A 16,612-nucleotide genomic window follows, 5' to 3' on the forward strand; every position below is an offset into this window, starting at 1 on the left:
AGTAGTCAGAGAAGGAGGAGAACTCCAAGGGCCAGCCACCCGGCTAAACAGCAAACCACAGAGTAAGAAACAAAGAAAGGTATACAGGAAGAGATGAGGAAAAGCCCAGAGGCAAAAGATAGATGGGATAATTTAAAGTTAAGAAAAGCTGGCTAGAAACTAAGCCAAGCTAAGGCCGGGCATCCATAAGTAAGCCTCTGTGTGTGATTTATTTGGGAGCTGGGTAGCAGCCCCCCAGAGAGCAAAATCAAACAACAACAAGATCCCTCCAGTCCTTAGATGTAGTCAGTGTTATACAGTTGCCTCTTAGGACTGTGTTGTGGAACAATCTTTTTGTACACTGTGAAGATTTGTCACTTGGATTGGTTTAATAAAAAGCTGAATGGCCAATAGCTAGGCAGGATTTTCAGGCACACAGGATGCTGGGAAGAAGGGCGGAGTGGCCAGACAGAGAGGAAGCAGCATGGGCAGTACAGAGTAAAGGTAATAAAGCCACAAGACAAAAGTAGATTGATTAAAATTGGGTTAATTTAAGTTGTAAGAGCTAGTTAGTGGGGCTGGAGGGATGGCTCAGCGGTTAAGAGCACTGGCTGTTCTTCCAGAGGTCCTGAGTTCAATTCCCAGCAACCACATGGTGGCTCACAACCATCCGAAATGAGATCTGATGCCCTCTTCTGGCTTGCAAGCATACATGTAGACAGACTACTGTATACATAATAAATAAATAAATCTTAAAAAAAAAAAAAAAAAAAAGCCGGGTGGTAGTGGCGCATACCTTTAATCCCAGCACTCGGGAGGCAGAGCCAGGTGGATCTCTGTTCGAGGCCAGCCTGGGCTACCAAGTGAGTTCCAGGAAAGGCGCAAATCTACACAGAGAAACCCTGTCTTGAAAAACAAAACAAAACAAAACAAAAAAAAGATCTAGTTAGTAAGAAGCCTGAGCTATCAGCCGAGCTTTTAGAAGTAATAATAAGTCTCCGTGCGGTTATTTGGGAGCTGGCTGGCAGGACAGAAAACATCCAACTACAAGACTCCCTCTGTGTCCCAAAGGTGTTTAGTGTAACTTAATGATGCACCTGGAGGCCTTGGAAAAACAAGAACAAACAATACCCCAAAAGAATAGACAGGGTTATGGATTTAGCTCAATGGTAGAGCACTTGCCTAGCAAGCACAAGACCCTGGGTTTGGTCCTCAGCTCTGGAAAAAAAAAAGAATAAAAAAGAATAGACAAAAAGAAATAATCGGTCACTTAATTCAATCTCTTGGTAAGTCTTTCTTTTGAGATTTGTTTGGCATCTAAATTTTTTATCTAGAGTTTTATTTCAGTTTGGCTTTTCTTCATAAAGTCTTATCTCGTTATTAAATTCTGTTATCTCTTGAATTAGTTTCATTATTTCATTCAGTTGTGTTTCTGTAGTCTTCATTCAGAGATTTATTTATGTCCTCTTTCAGTTCTGCGCTGGCCAGTTTTAAACACAAACGAGGGTCATCTGGGAAGAGTGACTCTCAATTGAGAACATGCCCTCATCTGGTTGGCCTGTGGGCAAGCTTGTGGGGCATTTTCCTGACTGATGATTGATGTGGGAGGGCCCAGCTCACTGTGGGTTGTGCTACCCCAGCTGGTGGTCCTGGGTGCTGTAAGAAAGTTATGAGGAGCAAGCAAGTAAGCAGCACCCCTCCATGGCCTCTGCCTTGGTTCCTGTCCATGTTTCCCTGGATGATGGACTATGAGCTATAAGATGAAATAAATGCTTTCCTCCCTAAGTTGATTGGATGGTAGTGTATTATTGGAGCCTAAGACAAGTTCCTTGAACATATGTATAATTGCTATTTTGAAATCGTTGTCTTGTGCATCAGTGAAATTGCTTTTCTCAGAACTTAATGGTGTGGGAGGTACTAATTTCTGGAGGAAACATACTGTTTTGGTTATTATTCATGTTGTGTTTTTGTGATCTGTAGTCAGGACTGATGGTCCTTCTTGGTGTGATAATCTGGTCTGGCCTTTGTTTGCTTTTACCCCAACTTGTCAGCCATGGACCAGCTGAATGGTGCCTGGGGTTCAGGCTTGGGGCCACTCTGTTGATGTGCTAATGTGGTTTCAGCTCAGCTAGGGCTAAATGCAGCTTCTGAGCTCAGGAGCAAGCCTTCTGTGGGCTTACATGGTTCTTGCTGCCGATCTTCAGCAGTCTGGAGCATTCGCTGGGTTCTCTAGGTGGTCCTTGGTGGTAGAGGCTGGGGTCACACTGGGAATGGGTGGTTGGAGATGAATTTCTAAATGGTCTTATTAAATAAAAAACACGGAGCCAAAGATAGGGTTGAAAGTCTTAGAGAAAGATTAGGGAAATAGGGAAAGCCACAGCTCACCTTACCTCATCAACTCTGAAGTTTCCAAATGCACGTTACTTCCTGTTACTTTATTGCTTTGCTATTCTGCCTTCTCGTTGGCTCTCTTAGCCCAGCTACCTCACTTCCTCTTCCTACACAGCTCTGTCACTTTCTGTCTGTCTGTACAGACCTCCAGGTCTCTATGGTTGGTACTGGGAATTAAAGGTGTGTGACACCACGCTTGGCTCTATTCCCTAGTGTGGCCTTGAACACACAGAGATCCTACCTGCTATGTGACAGGATTAAGGGCATGTGCTGCCGCTGCCTGACTTCTTTGTTTACTTAAATTGGCTTGCTATTTCCTCTGATCTCCAGCAAAGTTTATTTATTAAAGCACAAATAAAATATCACCACAGGTGGTGCTCTGTGGAGGTGGGGCACAGGACATTGCACAGTCCTAAGGTGGAGGTAGGTCGGGTAGACACCAGAATGGTGACTACCAGGGTTGTGGTCACAGGACTCCACATGGTCCTGAGGTAGCATAGTGGGTAGGGTCTTCCTTGTACTTTTGAGATCTTTCTGCTTAATTAATTTACCCATCTAGTGACTGATTTGAGGTGGGTGGGGTTTTTATTATTTAATTTTTAGTTCTTTATATAGTCTAGATATTAACCCCCTGCTAGATATATCACTGGCACAGATTTTCTCCCAGTCTGTATGCTCTCTTCAGTCTCCTAATTGTTTCATTTACTGTGTAGAGGTGTGTGTGTGTATGTGTGTATATACACCTGTGTGTGTAAACCTGTGTGTGAATGCAGGTATGTGTGAATAAACCTGTTTGTGAATGAAAGTGTGTGTATACACCTGTGTGCTAATGCAAGTGTGTGTGTGCACCTATGTGTGAATGCAGGTGTGTGTGTATATACCTGTGTGTGAAAGCAGGTGTGTGTGTATACACCTGTGTTGGAATGCAGGTGTGTGTGTATACACCTGTGTGTGAGTGCAGGTGTATGTTTGTATACACCTGTGTGTGAATACAGGTGTGTGTATATACCTGTATGTGAACACAGGTGTATGTGTATTCACCTGTGTGTGAATGCAGTTGTGTGTGTATGCACCTGTGTGCGAATGTGGGTGTGTGTGTATACACCTGTGTGTGAACTCGGGTGTGTGTGTATACACCTGTGTGCGAATGCAGGTGTATGTATGTTTATGCACCTGTGTGCAAATGCAGGTGTGTGTGTGTGTGTGTGTATACATCTGTGTGTGAACACAGGTGTGTGTATACACCTATGCTGGAATGCAGGTGTGTGTGTATACACCTGTGTGTGAGTGCAGGTATATGTTTGTATACATCTGTGTGTGAACACAGGTATATGTGTATACATCTGCGTGCGAATGCAGGTGTATGTGTATGCACCTATGTGCAAATGCAGGTATGTGTGTGTGTGTATACACCTGTGTGCGAATACATGTATGTGTTTGTGCACCTGTTACACCTGTGTATGAATGCAGGTGTGTGTGTGTACACCTGTGTATGAATGCAGGTGTGTGTGTACACGTGTGTGAACGCAGATGTGTGTGAGAAGCACAATGTGTGGGGATCAGATCACCTCACTTTGAGGCAGGCTTTTGGCCATTTCAGATATTATTTTTCGTCTAAAGGAGTCCAGTTAGGCCTTCCATTCCTCACATTCTCCTCTCCCTGCTGGAATATACAAAGACAGTCACATTAGCTGCTACACCTTTGTCTGCTAGTTCCTTTAACTCTCATTTCTGGATCGGCTTTTAGTGATTTTTTTGAGACAGGGTTTGCTTTTAGTACATTTTAAAAGTGTTTTATAATTCTAGGTTGTGTTTCCTCTGAAAATTTATAAAACAATTCCTAGTTTGTTGCTTCTCAACTCTGAATGCTCCCTGCGTTGCTGGGACATAAGCTTTCTCTCTTGCCGATGCTAATCTTCATCAGTGGAGGGCGCTTGAGGAGAAAGGGTTTCTTCTGGTCCTGTGTGATTTGTTAATGCTTCCTCTGATTCAGACTGGCATGAGGGGTCCAGGGGTTGCCTTAGGCATGTTCCATGTGACTCAGCTGGCTTCCGGCTTCTGGTAAGTTCCATGTTTTGGAAACCCTGATCCTAGTGTGTAAGAACTAATCCACTAAAGGTTGAAGAGGTGGATTCAGGGCTGCACAAAGTCTTATTTATTTTATTGTTTGGAGACAGCATCTAGATTTGGAGCTGTGGTCAGCCCAATACTCACTATGCACCCCGGGCTGGCCTCAAACTTGTGGCAGTCCTCACCCTCTTAGGTGCTGGGATTATAGGTTTGAACCACCATATCCAGCTTGCAAAGTCCAAATTATTGGAGACTTTAGTAAGTAGAAGTGTGCCCTGGGTATTGGAAAGACAAGAGTCCCCCTATCCTAAGGCAGGAAGAGGAGCTTATATGCCAAGCTAGAAAAAGGAGCTGCAGCCAGCTGAAATACTCTTGGCTTTCTGAAAGACTCCTGACATATTCAAAGGTCACTTACACAGTCCAGGGCCAGTTAGACGGATCAGTGGGTAAAGACACTAGCTACAAGTCTAATGACCCCTGGTTCAACGCCTGGGATCCACACGATGAAAGGAGAGAACCACTCCAGTGAACACCTGACACCTGACACCCACATGTACACCAAGGCACACCCATGCCTGTACCCATACATACATTATACACACAATAATAGTAAATACTTTAAATGTTTAAGGGGGTTAGAGAAATGGTTCAGCAGGTAAGAGACCTTACTGCTTCCAGAGGGTCTAGATGTGGTTCCCAGCCCGATGTCCAGCGCTCACAACTGCTGTAATTCCAATTCCAGGGGATCTGGTGCCTTCCTTTGGCCTCTGAAGGCACCTGCCTGCACTGATGTATGTGCCCTCATACAAACACATGCATATGCACTAAATAAATCAATCAAGGTTAAGAAGAAAGAGAAGAAACAACTTGAATGATGGTGGATGACTATCTTAACAATCTTGTTCATCCTATAGGGTAGATTGAAGGGCAGAATCTTATGATAGGCATGATGGAAGTTACCGCCAAGATGGCTAGAGCCATCTCATGTTGGATTCCTGTAAGTAAACCTCACCCCATACCAGGGGGTCTTGTCTTTCCACCTCTGCTATTAGCAGCCTTCTGGCTAATTTTGTTAGCATCTTTGCAGGGAGTTCTCTCAGCCACCAGCCTTGGCCTGCAAGTCAAGGATCTTCACCATCCGATGGGGGGTGATGCCGTCCCCTTTGCCAGATCTGAATCCTTCCCTTGACACCCATCTCCATCCTGAGGTGTTCTGTGGCATTTCTTTTGTTTCTGCCTACTTAATTTTCTGTTCATGTTTAACAGTTCTCTATAGGAAGCCTCTGTTCTTTGACACACTGCATGGTTTCTGTGTTCCTGAGAGGATCCTCGCTAGTGACCCGCACCTTTTATTGGGTGTCAGAATTTTACATTGTTGGTGATGAAGTTTGTTGTATCCTTTAACCTGTGTTGGATTTTGGCTTGGCAGGCAGAGTTCCTTGGTCCTCTGCAGTTTGCTTCTAGGCTTAGGTTAAGTAGTCCAGAGCTGCCTGAGGCTGCAGTTAATTTAGCGTGTTTCTAAGGTGATGCCCCTCTGGGTATTCTACCAATACGTGAGAGTTGGCAAGGTGGCTTGTGGGTACCCAAAGTGTACTTATCCTGTTTTGACTCTGGAGACTATTCGTTCATCTGTTGCTTTACAAAAAAAAACAAAAACAAAAACAACCTCCCTTTTTCTGATGTTTTCCGTACTCTTGTGTGGTTTCACAGGCATGGTTAAGTCCCAACTGTAGCTGAGGGAGTCCTCTGCAACCCTGACCCTGGAGCGCGAACCTGTGACCAGCCTCCTCTCCAACACTTTACCCTGTTAAGTGTAGCCCCTTCAGCTCTCTGAACCCTGTCTTTTGAACTCAAGGGTCCCCCACTCCTCACATTGAAGTCTGGAACCTCCTTCGGAGCTGCTGATGTCGCGGGCACACTCTGCTCATTCTCCCTCCATGGAGCTCTCTGCCCTGGTCTGTTGAAAACTGCTGCATCGTTTATGCCTTTGTGGTCCTGTTATCCAGACTCTCTCCATGCAAACAGAACAAATGAGCCAGTGTGTCAGGATTGTGATAAAAATTAAAAATGGTAGTGCCTATTGGCTCAGATAACTGACCCTACTAATACTCCATTTTCTTCTTTCATAACCAGCCACCATGCACATGGGAGTATCAAGATGTCTATAGAGTGCTGGTGGTCTCCTAGCCAGCTTGTCTTTCCAGTTGGCTGCTGCTGTGTTATTGGTGAGCTGAGGTGCCTCTGTAGATTAATGCCTCCTCCCAGGAGCCCAGGCAAGGAAAGGAGCTGTTCCCACGAGTTCTTGAAGGCAGAGCTACTGCCTTGCCCCTGCAGCTCCACAGACCCAACAAACCTACATGTCTGGCCAACCCTGGCTTTGGGTTGACCAGAAGACAAAAAGCTGGACCTACTCTAGCACCCAGGTGCTCTTGCTGTTCCTGCCTAAGCTGGAGAAGTGCTAACCCCTGATGGGAAGCTGTACTTCCACACAAATCACAAAGTTGAGAGTCCAGAATGCCACCATTGTAAGGTGAGTGGATATGGATGTATGTGAGAGGGCAGGGGAACTGACGCCGTTCCTCAGAGATGTGTGACTCCGTCTGGAGGTGTGCTTCAACTCCAGACCTGTGGCTGGAGCATGGGGCTATATCTGTCTCTATTTAGGCCACCACCTCAGTAATAGTAGGGAGTTGGGGCAGCTTCCTGTTGTAAGCCTTGGGAGATGAATGTCCTGAAGGCCATCATTGTGGTCTTGTGAAATGCTGAATCTCCCACAAGCTCCCCTGGAAAATATGTCTTGTGTGCATGTCCCCAACTCAGAGAAAAGATTGATTAAGAGAAGAGAACGTGACAGCTCACAGGCAAGGGGATGGGAGAAGCACTCTGGGGCCCTGGTGAGTCATCGTCTCCCCATACCTGAGGCAGGACTGCCTGTGCTGGGGCTACATTGCTTATCTGTTGTTGCAAAGAGCAGAGAGTGGCTGGGTGTGATGGCATATGCTTTTAATCTCAACATTTGGGAGGCAGAGGCAGGTGAATCTTTATGAGTTCAAAGCCAGCCTGGTCTACATAGCAAACTCCAGGCCATCCAGGGCTACGTAGGGAAACCTGTCTTTAAAAAACAACAAAACCAAAGGCAAGAGTGGAGAGCAGCAGAGCCAAGACCAGGGCCAGGCTGGGGAAGTCTGAGGCCAACTGCCTCTCCCAGGAAGGAGTGAGTGGAGCTAGACAAAAAGAGGCATGTGCTAATCCGAGGGTCAGTGGCTGGAACTTTGGTGGTTATTATTCAAAGGGGCACTGTTAGCACTGCCATTGGCCTCAGGGTTGCTGGCCAGTACAGGACTCAGGTTTAGGTGTAGGAAGCCTCCCTCTCCAGAGAGCTGGGCACGTAGCTCCTTGACGGGAGCTGTTGCCCTAAGTTCTCTGCCTTTTACCCAGTACACCATGTCAGGTCCTCTGCTTTCTCGAAGCATCTGCATCTGAGCAGTGCCCTGGGGCCTCCTTCACCTCTCGTGTTCTAACCATGCTTTGTAGTTCTGTTGTCACCCCAGGTCACTTGTCACCCACCTGGATTGGAGTTTGGAAACCTAAGAACAGGACTGAGCTGCCTCGTGCCAGGTGCTCATGCTGTAGTCTGTACCAGAGTGCTGTCTTTTCCCACAGGAAAGGTCTTCGACCTCCGTCCACCCACTGGGTTCTCGGTGCTCTGTGCTTCCAGAGTGCACTACCCATGTCCTAGCTCTGTGAGCTTAGATTACCCTCTGTCTTAGTCACTGTCCTATTGCTGTGAAGAGACACCATGGCCAAGACGGCTATTATAAAAGAAAGCATTGAATTGGAGGCTGGCTTACAGTTTCAGAGGTTGAGTCCCTCACCATCATGGTAAAGAGCATGGTGGCATGCAGGCAGACATGGTGCTGAAGAGGAAGCTGAGAGCTACATCCTGATCCACAGACTGAGAGAGAGCCTAGGCCTGGCATGGGCTTTTGAAACCTCAGAGCCCACCCCCAGTGACACACTTCCTCCAGCAAGGCCATGTGTCCTAATCCTTCTAATCCTTTCAAACAATTCTACTCCCTGATGACTAAGCATTCAAATATATGAGTCTGTGGGGGCCATTCTTATTCCAACCAGCACACCCTCTCTGAGGGCGAGACTCGTCAGTCACAAGGATGTGTGTCAGATGCCGTTAGTGGAGAGAGAATAGAAGTAAGACAAGACATGCCATGTGAATCGGATGGTATAAATGTAACATCAGCACCTAAACTACTATTTATGCCTGGGAGGTACAGCTCGGTGTCATGTGCCCATTGGGAACATAAAATCTCTTCCTGCCATGGGCTTAGGCACTGACTTCTGCAGCACTTTCTACATTTCCATTTACATGTTCCCTGAAAGCAGAGGCAGAAAGACAGCAGTAGTGGTGACAGGCAAGGGTTGGGGACGTGGGGGAGGGACTCAGCGGGGTCTGCCTGGGAGTGCCATTGGTCTCACATGCCACACAGTTGAATGTGCTCACTGGTATGCTGGGCTCAGCATGACTAGCCAAGCACGACTGTGCAGCAGCTGTGGGACTCACAAACCAGGTGTTGTTCTGAGGAATTTTCCACTCTGGGGTAATGGCATCTTTCCAGTGAGCAGGCCTGGTGAGCCCATATTGGGTCCTGGGCCAAGGGCAGCTGGCTGAACTGAGGACTACCTGGGGCCTGCTCTGGGAACAAAGCAATGTCATGGCAAAGACATGGCTGCTGCCTTTGTCCCCAGGATGCTATGTGTACGGGACCAATGCACAGTGACCCCGAGGAGTACTCAGTGGCCGTGAGGAAGTGGCCCTGTGGCTGTAGCAGCTACCAAACCCCTGGTAGCTTCTGGCCAGTGCCACCCAAGTGGCAGGTGTTATTTGGGTGCCCCTCTTGCTGTCTGCCGGGCTTCTCTGGAGGATCCCTAGACAAAGGATGCTTTTCAAGGAGCTCTGGAAGGAGCAGACTGGGCAAGCTTGTTGCTCAGCCACCCTGCAGCTTTGTCTGTGTGACTGTCTGAAGGCACCAGAGACTTCCACAGACAGAAGAGCTATGGTCTCGGCCTCAGGAAGCTGGTATTTCCAAGAAGCTGCCTGTGAACAAGACAAACACTGTTGAGCACCTTAAATGACCAGGCAGCACGGGCATGAGAAGAGGAAAGTGGGGCTGTTGGGGAAGGGACTGCAGGGAGAGCAGTTTCTCTAGAGGAGGTCACCTTTAAACCCAAACTGAAAAGACAAGAAAGGACCCAGCTCTCAAGGTTGAATGGAAGGCCCTGAGCTAGTTCCATAGGTCATGGTTAGCATTGGATTTCATAGGAGGGACAATGAGAACCTGACAACAGATTTTAAGGAGAATAATGTGATCAAGGATCTGATTACAACTTTATGAGGTGTTCTGGGAGCCCTGTGGACTGTGTGGTGAGTCCTGATGAGCAGGGAGGCCCTAGAGACATTGGTAATAGTTAGTGTAGTGACTGCACATTTAGGGAGAAGTAGAGAAGCTGCATGCATCTGGAGAAGCTGAGGGGTGCAGGGACCTAGGATGGTTCAGAGGTTTGAAAATCTGGGTGGGTGGGGCCACCATGATTGATGGGCAGGGAAGGCAGGAGTACCACTTAGGGTCCATTATGACTGGAATGTTAGGATGCCCATCAGAGGTTAGGGGTGGTATCCCTAGCCCAGTAGGGTCTGAGATGACATCCCTGACTCCAGAAACCCCAAGAGTAGTTCTGGAGCAGGCAAAAACTACCTCTAACCCAATAGCTCCGAGTCCGGACCTGACAGCAACTGACTAAGAAATTCCCTTCCCCATGGTCCACATCAGTTTACCACTTCCCTGTCATCAAACGCTTACATTCCCACCCTCTGCCCAGAACCCACCTGCTCATGGTTTGCCAGATTCTCCCTCTCTCCAGCCAAGATTCTCCCTCTTCCTATCCAAGATTCTCCCTCTCCCCATCCAAGATTCTCCCAAGATTCTCCCTCTTCCTAGCCAAGATTCTCCCTCTCCACATCCAAGATTCTCCCTCTCCTTCTCCAAGATTCTACTACTCCCTATTCAAGGAGCTCTCTTGAGATGTAAATCTCAGGGTTAAATAATTTTGAGTTTTCATTTCAAGTCTATTTTTGGATGCCACACTATCTGCTTGTATGACTGAATGTTTTTTTTTCTTTTTAAGGAAATAAAAAGGTTTATTTTGAATGAAATATGAGTGGCCACATCCCAGGAATACAGATTCAGGTTCCTTAGGATTTTTTTGTTTGATTTATTTATAAATTTAAAAATTAATCATGGAAAATTTCAATATATCTAGACCATAGACATCAAGGATCTTTCATGCATCTATCACCCAGGCTCAGGGCACACTGTGCCAACCTCATTCTGCACACTGTGGCTCATGGCTGACTATGTAACCCCAGTGCCATTAACCAAACCTGGAAGCCATACAGTGTCTATCATTCACTAGGTCTCCGTTCTTTTAAAATTTATAATTAATTTTGAATACAAGAGGGACTTAAATTTAAAACTACTTGATTGCTTCTTTTGTGTGTGTTGAGGGCACCTACAACCTTGAACATGCTGGGCAAGTAAGTACTCTACCACTGAGCTAAAAAAATTTTTTTAAACGTTTTGAGACAGGGTCTCACTAAGTCACTCAGGCTGGCACTGAACTCATAGTACAGCCCAAGCTGGCCTGGAATTTGATAGCCCTGTGTCAACCTGAACAGCTGGGATTGTATGCCTGTATCTCCAGGTCTGTCACTTGTCTCAAATGGTTCGTTAAATGTTTGTAAGATCAATAGATCACTGTTTTACAGGATCTGAATAAACATCAGCCTTGCAGTTACCAGCTTATCTCCAGTTTCTTTTTACTACGTCCTCTCGTCTCTCTTTGAGGAAATTTATTGGTGATACTGTCCTTAGTGGGTACTATTTCCCCATCTGGTTCAGCTGTGTGTCTTCATGGTGGTGCTAATGACCACTCTGCTCTGTCTCCTCTATTTGCTGTAGGCTGGCATTAGATATAGGCACAAGTGTGTCTGCCATGCATCCTATGGGCTGCATGCATCCCAGGACAGCTATGAATGCAGCTATTTATAGACCATGTTAGTGTTACAGGGTTAGACACTCCTGATAGAGGTCTGTTCAGACTCAAGGTTGTCTGGGCACAAATCATTCCCGCATGCCACTGTGTTCTTTAATAAGGAAGCACAAAATACTGGCTGTCTTCTGTGATGTCAGTGGCCCCTGACCCTCAGCCCTTACTGGGGACTGTAGAACTCAGGTTCAAGGTCTTCTCCCTTCTTGTCTCTTACCTATGGGGAGACTTTGCCCTGTAGATAGTGGTAATCAGCGGCACTCAGGATGGTAGGGTCAGTTGCTGAGTCTTGAATCTTGTTTTGGAGAAATGTTCGTTCCCCACCACTCCCCAGAGGTTGCTGATATTTTCCACCTTACAATGTGTGTGTGCACACAACTTTTGGGAGTCATTTCTTTTCTAAACCTTTATGTGGGTTCCAGAAACTGAACTCTGGTTGTCAGGTTAGTGTGGCAAGCATTTTTACCCACTGGTCCATCTCACCTCCCACTTCTGATCTTATATCAGTACAAACTCATGTATTTAAATACAAGTAAAATGTTTAAAGTATGGCAACAGTTCTTAGGAAGTTATGGAACAAGCTCTTATAAATGAAACAATTGAGAAATGAAGGCGTATTAAGGAAGGTAAGATATATGACCCCCAGTTCAGGCCATGCCTGACTCACTAGGTCAAAGCTTCCCAGGCTTCCTCGGTGCAGACACTTAGTGAAGATTCAGTAATAATACTTTTAGAGGCCCTTAGGTCAAAGGAAATCACTGCCAGATGTATTTTTAATAGTTAGGCAAACGGGAGCAGAATTTATGACCTCACAATTTATAGCAAACATTTGGAAAAGTTAGCAAACATGAATTATTATTATTATTATTAAATTTTTTTGTTCTTGTTTTTTAAGACAGGGTTTCTCTGTGTAGCCCTGCCTGTCCTGGAACTCGCTCTGTAGACCAGGCTGGCCTCGAACTCACAGAGATCCACCTGCCTCTGCCTCCTGAATTCTGGAATTAAAGGCATGCACCACCACCGCCTGGTGATAAACTCTATTTTTAATCATAATTATTCCTGGGATATGTCCATTCGCCAGAAATTTTGCTGCTACCACCCTTGTCTTGGCCTGCATCGATTTTCACAGTGATGCTTTCTCAGTAAGTTCCACAAGGACACTACAGGAAGGAATAAAGTAGTCATCATGGCGGGTCTGAACCGCACTGAGCACTATGTGCAGAATGCTGACGTCACCACTCCCTTCACACATCTGGCCGTGAGCGCACCCACTGGAGTTACTTTGTGCTCCTTCTCTAGCGAGAGTTCTGCAGCACTGGCTGGTGCACTGAGCCCGACCTCGTCTGCCCCACCGGGGTTATTTGTTTTTGGTCATGGTGCTTAAGAGGATTTGTCCCACATCCTTTGACTTGGCTCATACTTCAATAAACCATTGTTATTTGCTGTTTCCCCATTTGGTACCAGTGACAAGAGTAATTTAAAGAGAGAATATTGTAGATTAAGAGCTGACCTTAAAAAAGCTCACCTGATCTGAAAAAGTAGCCAGCTTTCCTCATAGCCACTGGCTGTCAACACATACTTCCTTGTTGATGGGACTGAGAATTCCAGAAGCACTGAGCTGCTTCTACCTTCCATGGTGCCTACTCCTGCATCTCCAAAGTGGGCTCTGGCATGGAAGGAATGTCTTCCTGCTGATGTCAGGCATGGCAGAGACAGCACACAGGTGTAAGAGCATCACATGTCCTGTTTATCTAGTCGTTTCCACTTTCCTCTCTTTTGTCCCTCTAGTCCAGCCCCAGGACAAAGGCATCCCACCTGGCCTCCGGACCTCTATACAAGAGAAAATAACTATTATTGTGCATGTTGAGTTTTGCGGCTACTGACTACACAGCTGTAGTTGACACAGAGGGACACAGGAGAGAAAGGCGAGGCTGTGTAACATCCCAGAGGTTTCCTTCCAAGAGGGGTAAACTGTATTTAATTAGTGTGTGTCCACTGACCCTCAAACCACAGAGCAGGTGAGAAGCCCTTATCCTAAGTGAATGGCCCCGACTCAAACCTAGGTGGACCCAAGCTGAGCTGCTCGGGGAGCCCTGTTGTGGGGGCCACCACATGCAACTGGTGCCCAGGCCCCAGCGGCTGCCTAAAGCCTAAGCTAACCTTTCTGCTGGCTGGAAGGATGGCAGGGGTACCTGGGAGCTTCCAGGAGCAGGGAGTGGGTGACAGTTTAGCCAGGAACCTTAGCTCCCTACCATATGCTGAGAACCAGAGCGGGTGGGGTCCTATGCTGAAAGCCACACATGCCATTCTTGCTAGTCCAAGCCACCTTCCTGTGCACATTGGCGGCCCCTAAGTCTGCTCCCATTCCCGCCATTGGTCTCTCAGATGTGTGAACAAGGTAGAACAATGTGAGCTGTGTTGAGCCACCAGGTGCCACAGCATCCCTGCTGGGTGTGTGGGAACTCGGTGTTGGCTCACTGAAGTCTGTTCCAGCCTCAGGTTGAAAACTGAAGCATGGGCATGCATACTTTTGAAAAGAGTTGAAGAAAAGAGTCGAATGGGGCTGGATCATAGTTGTTCCCCAGCTCTTCATAACCAGCACATGCCTGCCTGCAATCCCAGCACAGATCCCAGAATGTGCAAGGTGGAGGCAGGAGGATCAGAAGATGAAGATCATCTATACGAGACCCTGTTCCAACAAGAGAGGCAGGTGGGTGATTCCATCTGAGACTTGTCCACGTGGAAGACACAGGAGCAGATGTGCATCAGTGCCCCGGACACTGGCCTCCTGGAGGTGTATTTACCTTTGTACCCTCATTGATTCCTTCTAGTTCTACATGCCAGGTGCCCTGGCCAGCTGGCAGATCTGCTATAGTTTGTTGACCTTAGCCTGTTTCAATCCTGTCCTCTACCTTGCTCTGGGAGATTTCCAACTTCCTATAGCTGCCCACTCTGACACCCTACCTCCACTTCTCCCTGGGTATACAAGCTCTTCCTTCCTAAGGAACGTTCTGTCCCTGTAACATGGTAGTGTTGTCCTTGGAGAGCCAACAACCGTTCCCATAGAGCTTCTGATGGAGGGATGAACGATGGCACCCCAAAAGATGTCCACATCTTGACACTTGGCAAAGAGAGCTTCGGGAGCTGGGAGGATGGCTCCAGGGGTGAACTGCTTACTCACCCACAGCATGAGGACCGGGGTCAGATACACAGCACTCGTGTAATTAGTGTGGCAGCATGTGCTGGTACCCCAGCACTAGGAGGCAGGATGGGGGCTCTGGGGGCCTGCTGGCCAGCTGCTCTAGCCAGTTTGGTGAGCTCTAGATCCAGTGAGAAACACTGTCTCAAAAACTAAGGTGGAGAGCAACAGAGGAGGACGTCCTAACCTCTGGCCTCTATATGTGCACAGACTCACAGTTTAAGGGGGAAAAGGACCACAGATTTGATCAAGAGTGGTGAGATGGGACTGCATCCTGATCTTATCTGGAGGAACTCAGATGCAGCTCCACTAATGGAACAGAGGGATACCTGACCCCAAAGAAGCCAACACGGTCATGAAGGTGGAGGCTGGAGTGACAGGAATCTTGCCCTGGAGTGGGGTGCACACAAGGCCTAGGTTTGGGGCCTCTGGCTGCAGTTTTCATGGATTGTGGTATCTTGTTCAGCAGCCCCAGGGGAGGAACACAAATCACAAGGATTGAAAAAATGATGGCAGACCTAGCCCCAAGTTATGCTGCTTGTGATGTAGGCCCTTGGGGCTCCCCTGAGCTTGTTCCCCCAGGAAGAATTTCCACTGCCCGGCCTTGCATTTCCCATCCAGAGCCTCTAGCAGCTTACCAGCTTGGGAGGCGAGGGGTCAGTCCTAAGCCACACAGCAAAGCAGCTGTCTTGAGAATCCATGTACATGTCTGGAAGTTATCCTCTGGCTACAAGGTGACTTTAGGGTCCCCAGACCAGACACATGTAGATAAGCCAGCACACCTACTGCCCATCCCTGGTGATGAAGACAGGGTGGGCAAGGACATTTTATAACCATGCACAAACTATCAGACACTGCTTTAACAGCAGCGAGGAGGATCCATGTCTGGTGAAGTCAGCACGTGCAGCCAGTCCTAGAGCAGACTTGGGGATTCACCCCACTGACAGAGCAGGGCCCCAGTGGGAGGGCCACAGAGGCGGCCCCATTGTTCGGTGCTCCCAGGTGGAGGTTACACACGTGCCCTGGGGAGGCCACAGCTGCCTGAACCTTTAAAACTGGCAGGGCAGGGCAGGGCAGGCTGGCATTGCCGGGCCAGCAACCCACAGTGCCTGCAGCTCTGCAATTGCACTCTGCTTTTTGCTTTTTTCCTTCATACATTTTGTAAAAAGAATTTTCCTTTAAAAGGGAAAGGAGAAATTACTATCAGAATATTCCAGGTTTCGGGCAGAATTCTCATTATTTCTACAGGCATCTCCGTATCAGGCTTGGTCATCCGTGGAAGGAGCTCCCTAGTCCATCAGCCAGTCCTAGAGCAGACTTGGGGATTCACCCCACTGACAGAGCAGGTCTGTTCTGGCTAGTCCCATCTCTGGCGACCACAGCCTCTCAGACTAGCGTTGCTCCCAGGATCAGCTTTCAGGTAAGTTCAAGAGGAGACCCAGGGGCTTCTCTGTGGTACGAGGTGCAGGATTTCCGTCTTCCAGCTGGTGTTCTAGCACAGCATGGGAACGGGATGGCTTTGGAGCTAGTTTGAGAGCTGCCGGCAGGGTCGCTGCTTCTTTGTCCTGACCTCCCACAATCTCACAGGATGCGGTGCACAGTGCCGATGGGGGTATTGTTCACCCTGGTCAGCCTGCTGGAGCTGGCTGTGACTCTGAGAATTGCAGCCTTTAACATCCGGACTTTCGGGGAGACTAAGATGTCCAATGCCACCATCTCTGGCTACATTGTGAAAGTAAGTTCAGGGTGGCCCATGCCTGAGAGCAGACAGACCCCAGGGGAGATGGTAGCTTCCCTAAGGCCCCGGAAGTCAGTGACCCTCAGGCCTTACTAGCACCTGGGTGGATGTCA

At 47.7% G+C, this 16,612-nt stretch overlaps 1 protein-coding gene across 6 annotated transcripts in view; it reads left to right on the top strand.

Annotated features, from left to right (window-relative positions):
- Positions 1 to 16,612, top strand: part of Dnase1 (deoxyribonuclease 1) — a 32,324-nt gene that overhangs the window by 13,511 nt on the left and 2,201 nt on the right. The window contains exons 1-2 of one of the 6 annotated variants that reach the window (XM_052759240.1): positions 3,888 to 6,970; positions 16,010 to 16,496. In XM_052759240.1, the coding sequence (XP_052615200.1) occupies positions 16,350 to 16,496 (147 nt within the window). In that variant the 5' untranslated portion in view covers positions 3,888 to 6,970; positions 16,010 to 16,349. Of the gene's footprint in view, positions 1 to 3,887; positions 16,497 to 16,612 lie in introns of those variants that run through there. The other 5 variants (XM_052759239.1, XM_052759238.1, XM_052759237.1 and 2 more) reach the window with 5 other exon arrangements.

The sequence above is a fragment of the Peromyscus californicus genome, unplaced genomic scaffold (genome assembly GCF_007827085.1).
Source record: "Peromyscus californicus insignis strain IS unplaced genomic scaffold, ASM782708v3 Scaffold_3__1_contigs__length_106647218, whole genome shotgun sequence".
Lineage (NCBI taxonomy): Eukaryota > Metazoa > Chordata > Mammalia > Rodentia > Cricetidae > Peromyscus > Peromyscus californicus.